The 11,868-nt window shown below is 31.1% G+C and overlaps 1 protein-coding gene across 1 annotated transcript in view; it reads right to left on the bottom strand.

Annotated features, from left to right (window-relative positions):
• Positions 1 to 311: 311 nt before the first annotated feature.
• The window catches only part of LOC125070573 (G-protein coupled receptor dmsr-1-like), a 37,085-nt gene continuing 25,528 nt past the window's right edge, over positions 312 to 11,868 (bottom strand). The window contains exons 2-6 of the mRNA XM_047680489.1: positions 10,524 to 10,682; positions 9,309 to 9,445; positions 8,957 to 9,059; positions 8,109 to 8,692; positions 312 to 1,340 (exon numbers count right to left, since the gene is read on the bottom strand). Coding sequence (XP_047536445.1) covers positions 1,319 to 1,340; positions 8,109 to 8,692; positions 8,957 to 9,059; positions 9,309 to 9,445; positions 10,524 to 10,682 — 1,005 coding nt within the window. The 3' untranslated portion in view covers positions 312 to 1,318. The remainder of the gene's footprint in view (positions 1,341 to 8,108; positions 8,693 to 8,956; positions 9,060 to 9,308; positions 9,446 to 10,523; positions 10,683 to 11,868) is intronic.

Raw genomic sequence — 11,868 nt, 5'->3', positions numbered from 1 at the left:
AATACAAAACAGGACATAGATATACTACTTGCCCTCCCTCACACGCGGATTAAAATTAGGTATGTATAAAAACACCTTATTTATGAACATATTCTTATAGAAATTATAATATTCTTTACTTTGATAATATGCTCAAACTTGCTTGGATTTATAGCAATTAATATGTTACTTAAAAGTGTTAAATATTCTATATATAAATAGGTGGCTTCTATACGGCGTTGAAATAATACTGGAACATTAATATTTACAATAACGAATTTAAAATACGTATTAAATAAATTAAATATATTTGTTAATTCCGTTTTGGTGCACTGTTTTTTTAAAATTAACTCATATTATATCTGCTCTTTACTAGTTTTGTTTATGTAATCGCTACGATTGGTAGTTTATGTTTTTAATACAAGATTTCACTTAAAAACATCATACATCTGTCGTACAACATTTGTACAACACATCGTAACGACTACGATCAAATGACAAAGTATTTACTAAAAGTTCGTACCGAAGACATATTCCACAATATTATACAAAAATGTGGTTATCTCTAACGGTAACAGAGGCTATTCACCAAGTGTAATTTTACATAAGCTACCAACTATAATTAGAATCGGAATTGCAATTCAAAGGGAAAACATTGCTCGCGTTTCTGTTCTCCACGCAATCTTGATCTGCAATAGTCGTATTTAATTAAATCCCTAATGCATATATAATTTCTTTGTTATTTTGTTACATATTGTAGAACAATTCCATAGTTTTAAAAGTTTAAGAACAACACATTAAACATCGACGAAGCTTCACACTAAAGCTTGTAACAAACTTGCTACGTAATTGTCTGGCGAGACAATATTTTCTTAACAATAAATGACGTCATAAGACATTGAGGTCACTTCTACCAAGAACATATTTTAATGTCCTGAGGGAGTTTGGAGAAATATTCTTTCATATAACACGAAATATACTTATAATAAATGCTTTGAATGAACAATGAATTCATATAAAATTAAATGTAAAAATCATATCTTACTTTTTTTAGTGTTAATATGAACAAGGACTTCTAAATATAAAAATACTAACCATTATCCTTTTCTGACCATGGTTAATTAGTTAAAATGCTTTCAGCTTTTAATGAATGACAAATTACACCTCTAGTTGATTCATTCGTGCTCTCTTCTTGCTTTTAAATTTAATTCCACTTCACTTAAATACGCTAACTGACTATTTAAATATACATTTACCGTACAAATTATTAACACTAATCACTTTTGAGTCACAGAAACTGTTTACGCACTGCAGGAAGATTTCCTAGCAAAATTCTGCCTCACGGTACCGAGGTTTTTCCGCTGAAACAAAGAAAAACAATTTAAATTTTGATAGTAAATATATATATATATATATGTAAATAGATCACTAATTGAGTGACCACATCTCCTGTACAGAGTGTAACGTATACACCCTCCTTTTTGGATTTAAATAAAATAAATACATTGGACACGTGCAAGTAACCTCATAATGTCATCGTTCAGAGCAGAATTTTCTTCTGCTATCATTGTGTCAATTTTCCACTCCTCGGTGAAGGCCTTTCCACTTGTGGTTGAATTATTTGGGCATTATCGCGCTGGTTCTAAATGGTTGCCATATATGTATCCAACACACATGACAGATGAAAACACGTTTGTTTAAAGGTTTCCCCGCAATGTTTTCTTTGTTACAAACACGAATTAAGCTTATGAAAACTTAATGGTGCTTGCCATGGCCCGACACCTTTTAGTAAAGTTCACGTGCTCTGATCAATAAGACGTTTCACAGCAGAGCTTGAGGTGAATTAAAAATTCAACATATTTAAATACTTGATAAAGTGCTAGTACAGTTAGTAGTAGATAATAGTACAGTTAATATTAGTACCTGCCTTGGATTTCTATTAAGATCAAAGTGCTGGACCCATTTAATCATCTTAGCTTCTACAAATACGATAATTATTAAATAATCAGAAATGCCAATGTCTTAAGCCTAACAAGAAACCGCGTGCTGGCAGTATTCTGGCAATCTCATGTAGCTGCTTGTAAATTTGCCACTTACTTGCCTTTGAGAAGATTTGGAGCATATTCCACCACGCTTCTCCAATGCGGGTTGGTGGAATACAGTGGCTGAATTTAGTTGAAATTAGACACATGCAGGTTTCCTCGCGATGTTTTCCTTCATCACTGAGCACGAGATGAATTATAAACACAAATTAAGCATATGAAAGTTCAGTGGTGCTTGCCTGGGTTTGAACCCGAAAACATCGGTTAAGATGCACGCGTTCTAACCACTGGGCCATCTCGGGTCAATTTGATACTCAATAAATAAAATAATGTCAATTTTCAATGTCGAATTTCTTTTTATACATAATTATGTTTGAAATTTTTAATACACGTATATTTTCAAAAGAAGGTTCAAAAAGAACATTTAATCATTTTTACGCTGATACGTTATGTTGATGCGTGTTTGTTTTAAGCGTTATAATTATTATACATCACTTATCCCTTACCGACAAATTACAATCGTTTTCTGCGGTGAATTTCGAGTTTTATTAATTGAAACAACTGAGAAAAAATCTATATTTATCATTGTAAAATATACGAGTGTAAAAGCCGAAAATAAATTTGTTTCGGAAGTGTATTTTTTTAATCAAAATATTATTTACCTAAATAAAATAAATTAAATAGCCTCTTTCTAAAGTCTATGAAGAATTATTACAATGAAGGGGTTGTGAATAATTTAAGCCATAAATTATAAATTACCTTTGCTAAAACGGTATGATTCTGCTAAGGGAACAATAATAATTAATTCAGACCATTCTATGAACAGTTTATTCGATTCATAAAATTCTTTGAACTCATGTCATGCATAAATATATTTATTTAAAATTTATGAAGCCTGATATTAATTCATTTAATTGATTATTGAAATTAATGAAAAGGGTTCCAACCTTAATTGTCCGTTATAAAAGTAACGCGGAACCCATTAAACGTTATAATCAAGCTTAATTATGATCCTTTAGAATTAAGAGACAGTTCAAATCAAAATTTTACTCTACAATAAATTTTTTTAGATTTGTCGCAGAAATTAATTAACTTTTGTAAGATATATCGAAATTGGGAGAGATGAATTTTTTTGTGGACTTTTTCCTAAGCCTCCTAAAGAAGCGTTTTACTTACATTATTATGAATGGATTTTATAGGTGAAGTAACAAAGAGATTTACGATAAAGATCAGCGAACAAAGATTGGAAGAAAGCCTTCATTCGGCGTGATTATGATGAATGGTCTTATGTAACATGTTTCAATTTACTATGGAAGCTTCAAACTTGAATATTATGTGTGGTTAAAGAATATTATGGCCTTCGAAACGGATTGAATACGCAAACAAAATAAAATATTGAAATTATAGTTCGGATTGTAGATTCTTCTGATGAAAACCGGGATGAACGCAGTGATTAAACTTTTCATCAATCGTAAACATGAAATAATTATGGCTAATGAAATATACATATACAATTATACACACATCGATGAAATTGGGTCATAAATATAAATAATAATAACCTCGGAGATAAGCTCTTTTATTATCTACATCATCTAATTATATAAATTAATTTTGAAATGTATTGTAAATATATTTTTTCTTTTAAAATTACATAATAAATTCTTCTTTTTTTATTAAAATATATAATCTAGTAATCTCTTTAATTTTTTTAACATTCCTTGACATTTTAGTAATATACCGGTACCTTCTCATTTACTTCAACGTATCCTTTATTTTGTATGAATTTAAAATAAATGATTTACAAAATATTGTCAATAGTATTTCAACGCTAAACCATCGCAGTGGCTAGAGCGCGTGAATTATACTACAATTAACCATTTTTTTTTTACTAAGCATATTTTATACGCTTGATTTGTATTTATAATACAACTCATGAAGGGAAACATTGTGGGAAACCTGCATGTGTTGCGTACTACAACATTCTGCTCTATGGATGCAGAGTAATTATTATGTGACTGAGTGATATGTATCAGCTTTTATGGAATATTTTGGTATATATTGTATTCATGAATATTATTCTGTATAAACATTATATTATCATAAATATATTATTATTTTATATTTTTCACGAAATGGTGTTCTAGAACTACTATTGTAAATAGTTCGGACAGCTCTTTTCTGCAGAATAAATAGCAACATTCCATATGACATGAGATTATGAAGATTACTTAATCAAACTAGCCTAACTGTACTCAATACTCATGTATATAATTTATTATAAAGAAGCCGCCAAGCAATTGAAATACAATCGATAAAAAATAATTGTATTATTTATTTATGTCAGACATACAAAAACCATGAAAGTATATATATAACATTATCAAATGGGAGATGATAAGTGTCATCAAAACATATTGCCAACGTATGCCAGCGATAATATGACATCGAACCCGATGTCCCCACGAAGTGGATACAACTGGTCTGGGTTTTTCGGTGAGCTTGGGCCCACCATGCATTCTCAGCACCGGCGAGAAAGCAAAAACGCGATAATATATTTCTAACGTTTTCTAAACTTTATAATGTTCTTTTTTTTCATGTTCGCTGATTGCAAAAAAAGAAATGATATATATTATTTGTACTTATTTTTTTTTATTGTTATATATACATGAGGAGTTTCCCTTAACTGTTAGAAAAGGGTAAATCATATTATATAAATTATCGCAAATAATTCTTGGTGAATCTAAATAAATAAAACAGAATGAAATTTATACACAGTTCTGTATTCCGCTTCTGCTAAATAGTAGCTATCGCCACTTGAATATCGCATCTCGAATGATGAACCTGACCCACAATAACCCAGTACACGTGTGAAGTATACAGAGGCGATGTAAGGCTTGGGCGACGTAATTGGGACGAACTTGCGGTAAAGAAACTTCCAAAGTTAAGTTTTAACATTTAAATTTAAATATTTTATAAAGTACAAAAATAATATTACAGGTTTTTCTTTCGTTTTTTACGTGCATTTACATTTACATAACATTTTACATTAGTAGCCTGAAATTTTCCACTGCTGGACTAAGGCCTCCTCTCCCTTTGAGGAGAAAGTTTGGAGCATATTCCACCACGCTGTTCCCATGCGGGTTGGTGGAATACACATTTGGTTTCCTCATCATGTTTTCCTTCACCGCTGAGCACGAGATGAATTATAAACACAAATGAAGCACATGAAAATTCAGTGGTACCTAAATAAATTAAATAAGGTAAATTCAGTGGGTTTGAACCCGAGATCATCGGTTAAGATGTACGCGTTCTAACCACTGGGCCATCTTGGCTCACGGCTGTGCCTGCTACCATAAGCACTAACATATATTAAATAATTGCATTGTTTTGAAGAGAAACGAGCGGTGATCTTTAATGGGCCAAGAAACTATGTTATAAATACAATAATCAATCTTAATGTGTAATAAAAGTATTACGTCTTTTTCTTAAATATTGTAAGCAATGACTATTTTCAAAGAATTACTAATATATCTACTTTTACCTCCAGATAAAAGTTAACTAGTGGTACTTTAACTAGAAGTGGGTACATTTCTATGTATTGAACACAAGTTAGCATAAGAAATCAGAATCGAAACTGCTACTTACACATGGCGTATATACCGTTGATCTTTTGAGACTTATTTAATTAATCTTAAAAAAAAAACTAACCCGTAAAACGCTTTTATTTTTCGAATGTTTTTACTTTTACGTTTAACGTGACAATTAAAATTAATTCATCTGTAACGAAATTAGGCCATACATCATTTTTAGGTAAAAACATACTTTATTTTTGCGAAAGAGCGGCGAAAATGGGCAAAAATTTACGATTTTACGCGCGAGCCAACTTAGCTCTTATATAAAACGGCTGAGGCGCCATTCGACCGTTTGACCTCTCGTCTGTGATATTTATCAACAACATTTATAAATTAAATATCTCAGTTGCCATTGTTCCAGAAAATTTCAATTTACGAAACATCAAGATATTTATTTTAATTTAATGAAATGATCATTTAATGAATTCATATTTAGCCAAATAATATTGAAATCCGTTGTAAATTGGATACTAATAATGTTTGTAAGAGGGTACAAGTATTAATTTTTTTTTTTTTATTTCAACGACAATATTTTTCTAATAGTTTACTACATGCCCATGTCGTGAATCTTTGCTATGTGATTAATAATAATTATAAGATTTTTTTAACAAAAACCTCTATGTTATATATAAATATATATACCATTTTCCTAGTCACTTTACTATTTTCAAAAGTAACGTTCTCAGAATAATACTACATATATATATATATAAGTATACGCTACACTATAAAGTATATTTTCATTCGAAGTTCTTTCAACGCGTTGAAGTCGTTCAGAGGACTTGAGAATAACTTAAACACTTAAAACAAAAGTGATAAAAAAATACGTTAAAAAACTAAAACCTAACTACGGAAAAAATTGGGCTCTTAACGGTTCTAAATATATATCATTTTCATTTGCCAAATTATGATAGATAGTTTTAAATATATGAGAGGATAGATAAACTTACATACATACATAAATGAAATCATATAAATTAAACTAAACCATTGTTCGGTAATATAAAAAACGTATTTGTATTGAGATGAGAACTATGTAGCCTACATTCTAAGCACTCAATCTATATTCATTGTATATTATGTAACATGTTATGTAATCCGTACACGTCATGTTAAATAATAAATCTGTATGCTATTCGAGCTTGGCTATATCTCATACTTGGTGGCACAAATACTATGTAAGAATTCGTTTATATTACGAATAGTATCAAAGATTATGAGTGAAAGTGACCACTTACCATCGAACAACTCATATGCTGTCTGGTTTCCTGTCACAAGTAATAAAAAAACTTCCTAAGAATTAAGTACAGTATTACGCCGATTATCCGAACGTCGATAAACCGAATCGCCAATTATCCGAATCGCTCCTAAGTATAGAAAATTAAAACCAAGTATTTTTTGTAAATGTTTTATACTTTGTATTTTTTTAAGGCCTGGTGGGATTGCAACTTACTCTGATTCATATGTTCAAGTGAGCGTTATTGTAGAACTGTGTTTGTTCTTAATAAAGTTTATTTTATGTGTGACAGTTCGTTTTTATTTATTACCAGTCTATGTCCGATTATCCGATTCGTCCCCTGTCCCAATTAATTCAAATAATAATAGGCGTTCTACTGTAGCTTGAAAAAAAAAACATTTGAAACCAGACGGAGTCACCCTAATATTCCGCAAGGAATATGCCAAAACGTTCAACAAGAATATGGTGTACATGTACTATAACTAAAAGGCCATATGAAATAGGCATTCTAATCGAAGAAGGAGTACAGATAAACAAAACTTACATTAACAAATTCAATGCGATATACTAATAGCTGCCATAATCACACTACAATCAGCTCTTAATATGATAATTCTTACAATAAATACAATAATATTCCACTTAACTACTTTTATTTGCTTACGTTTTAGTTCCAAAGTTCCAATACCAACTATACCGTCGTAAAAAACGCATTTTTTCAAGAATCCGAATATCGACCAATGATATCACGTCAATACAATATCAAAGTTTTATTTATCTTAACTCCTACTGCAATTTGAAATTTGGTTATAGGTGATCTCTTTAATATATATAGTTGTACCAGCGTAATATGAATTTATTAAACACACATACAAAGAACAATAGCAATTTACTCACATTGACATTCAAACTTTAGTGATGCTCTGCAGCGGTTATCTTTTTATCTTTTCAGTGCACCTGTCGGGACAAAATAATTTGATGCGTTTCCTTTTTTTATCCTAACAATTGTTATTTATTATTTATTCACTCATTACGCAAACAGTTAGTAACATATTTATAACTAAATTACAATATCAAGTAACTGATCTGTAATAACAAATAAACATTGACTTATTAATAATTAGTAATATAATTATTAGTTAATTTTATTCTAACAAAAGCGAACAGAAGCTAACAATAACAGAAAACATAAGCTGAGAAGAAAATTATACGTACGTATTTTGGTTGTGGGAGTCCGAGTGTGAGGGATTAGGAGGCAGGAAGCGAGCGAGGTGCCTTTGTAGCAAAAGCTGCCTAAACGTCTGCCTGAACTGTCTTGACATCGAACAGTATAATATGAAGTTTATTGCGCCATTCAGCAACGCTAAGAAGTCCATCATTTCTCCAAACAGGTCGTAACAACGTTTGAAGAAGCACCAACCGATCAACCCGCTCATCAAACCCAATATCCCTTGAGGCAGTTCCGTTACAAGGAAAAGCAGCAAAACGGCCAATAACATCTTCGTCGTCCTATCCGTTCTTTTATCCGCTTTATGTTGACGTTTTACCATTTTCTCAGCGGCCGGACAAGCGCTGTAGTTCCTCAAATTTTTCTGGTGCTGATTGGCACTGTACAACGCTCGTATAAGCCACACGCTAATCACTGTCAAAATTGAGCATGGTAGCAATTTTATGAGTACAGCATGCACCCAAAAATTCAATTGATAAAGTCTGCCCTGACTGTCTGAGTCTACATGGTAGGCAATATACGCCGGTCTGCCATTTACGGCGGTGATATTCTTTGTGTGAATGTCAAATACCTGTGGAATATAAAAAAAATGTTTGCATGCATTCTATGATAATTTGTATTGTATTAAAAGCAGGAGCAATGTGCGGAACTATTAAGGAAATAGCTAATTTAAATTAATACAATAAGTGTATTGGAGAATGTGTGACCTTGGAATGTTCTAGATTATTATCATCTTGTATTGTTCATATTAGATATTATATTAGCTTCAAGCGTTTGCAATATTTAATTGCTTAAAGAAATGAAAAATTAAATGATCCATTAGCTTATCACTCACCATAAACGTGGGTATGCACAAAATTGGAGGCAACAAGAAACTAGTCAAGATGGCAATACTACATCGTCGCTCAGTGCACAAAATGTGACTTCTATCCGAATATCTGAAATAATAAAACACGTTTAATACCAATCCAAATCAAACCTAACTTTCTCCGTGACAATTAAGAAAATAAAAGAACTCGGCCTTCAAATAGTTATATATTGTTTTGTAGGAAGTCGTTGTAATAATGCAAATTTAGACATTAGAAACGAGTTAAATGACTTCGTCCTCAATGGTTTTTATATCTTTTTTTATATCCTATTAGTAAGTTAAAGTGTATAAAAAGTCAATAAAAAAAGGTTCGACTCACTTTATTGCAATATATCTCCATATTGCTAGCGACAATGTGAGGCATATCGACGCGGTATGTAATATTTGAGCGAAATGCATATGAAAGAGTAAGTACATCGCCCACGAATACGGAAAATCCAATTTCTCTGGTAGAACCTTAAATGAAATTGTTGTATAAATACTTAGCATTAAGATGGATTTATAACCTTACAATGTGTTTTTCCTATATTCTTAAATAAGTAAAAAGAAAAAATCGCTTTAAACTTGAAATAATTTAATAATGTTTTTCAAATAAGATCACTTTAAACGAAATCTATAAATACATCGTACAAGCTATCTCGATCTATTTTTAAAATGTGTAAAGGTAAAGTGCCAGGGTGACAGTATCGAACCTGCAACTTTAACGTCGCCGATACTATATACCGTCAAGCTATTGAGGCTTGTTAAAGATCATCACGATTATAGATAAGCACTATTGTATATTTATTCGAACCCACACTTTGCTATTTTCATAAACCGATTAATTTATTATTCATTGTAAAACTGCTTATATAAAAGTATAATCTTGTTCGTAGTTACATCTTCTACGAAATATAAAGCTTTGATCGTTATGTTTATAGTAGCTTAAAAAACTGAATGATTTTTTGTAACTGAAAAGAAATTGTTTTTTCAAGTTTTTGAAGGTTTAGTATTCGAAGCCTAATTAATCTGTCTCTTGTTAAGTTAACTCTAATAATAATTATTATTTGATGATATATTTTAAAGACAAACTTTAATATAAAACCTGAGTAATATCATCGATGGTGGAAAAAAACAAGAGTCCTTATTATATTGAAAGTATCATTTTATAGACAAAAATACTAAGTCCGATTTTATTAGGTCATTGACATCGCCATCCAAAATTGTTTTGCTTATTTATAAATAAACATCACAGGCTAAGCAAATACAATACCGAACGAAACAATTAAATACTTTAGTCTCACTTGAATCGAAATGCTTATTACCAAGATACAAGATGGTGGCTATATCGGCTAACCACTAGGATACATGACCAAGTGTAAAGACATCGATGTGTATATTTAACACTATTATACGTTACTACATAACACAAATAAGTCAAATCGGAACTAAATATATCAATTTCGATATTTGTTATAAGTTTATATTTTTTGTTAATGTAGTTTTAATTATTATTTGGTTATATTTATGCAAAGTATTGATTGTAATAACTCACCAAGTATTTATATATGGCAAATGGAACGTATTCAAGCATGACGAAAACGTCTGCGACAGCCAGCCACTTCAACAGGCGATTGATAGGCGCCGCTGCCATATCGCGGCGTGTCAGCACCGCCACGTTCATTGTATTCGCTATCACACCTATTGTGCACACCTGTGGGTGGAATAATTAATTAAGTCACTATATTTATGGTAATATTTTGACTGCCGCGTTAGTCTCGTGACTGCTTTATACGGCTGCAAATCCCGATTAAAACCATGAAAAGAGTCGTTAGTATGTTTTAAGTTTCTCTATAACAAAAATCAATAAAGCTGTTGGTCCTGAGTCTTGAGTTATATCTCGACTCTGGTTCTGTGTCGTGTTAAATTGCTGTCCCTTCGGATTATGAGATAAGATTGCTTGTTTGCACACATTCTTGAGTACTTCCTATTTGCTAGGGATTATTACGAAAAGCGATCAGGAGCATCAGAAGCATCATCGTTATTTCAAAGCTATTAACAATTTCAATGAGATTGTAAAATCAATAAACGTGAAAAAAGTAGATGCAAAATTTACCAGTTGTAAGACATGAATATTAATCGAAAGCCGTAGATTCAAATTTGGGCAAGCACACTGTTTTTCTTTAATTGTATAAGCTCAAAACCTTTTACATACGAGAATCTTGATACATTCATTTATTTATAAAATAAATATGCAACACGTCGGGTAAAATTAAATGATTGATTAAAGAACGTCAAAAACATCCATGCAACCGTACAAATTTAATTAATTTCAAATTGGAACTACTAGATATTTCAACAGTAATATTATTGTGCTATCTCGTTTTATATAAATTGATTGATCGATATCCACATATAGAATGATCCATGTCAAAAACTGCCTTAAAAAATATAAATATGCGTAATATGTTTTAATGTTCCGACTTTTCCCACGTAAGCGTGATTTATTGCTCACGCAACACCATTTGACAATCTGTTACAGGATTTAAAGGTAATAAACGGGAGCTATTTATCAATTCGACAGTAATGTTCCATTGGAAGAGCGAGAACAGTATTTTTTTTTCTTTTAAATTCAAACAACATTTCTGTACAGACAGTAATAATTATTATGTATAACCTTATAAGTATTCCGTATATATTATTACCTTTTACTTTTTATTGACATACACCCAATTACTATATTTAAAAAAAAACATTATGCTTATGGAGTGGGAAGTAGAATTGTCCTATTGACGTTTGCAATATATATAATAAATTTACCCAATTATCCCTTACTCAAGGGCTTCTGATCCGCAAATTCAGTCAATTATTATTAATGATATTTTATTCTTTGAGGTTTT

Source organism: Vanessa atalanta, chromosome 17 (genome assembly GCF_905147765.1).
Source record: "Vanessa atalanta chromosome 17, ilVanAtal1.2, whole genome shotgun sequence".
In the NCBI taxonomy this organism is placed as follows: Eukaryota; Metazoa; Arthropoda; class Insecta; order Lepidoptera; family Nymphalidae; genus Vanessa; species Vanessa atalanta.
Note: the sequence above shows the minus strand (reverse complement) of the source record. Positions and strands in the feature narration are given on the sequence as shown.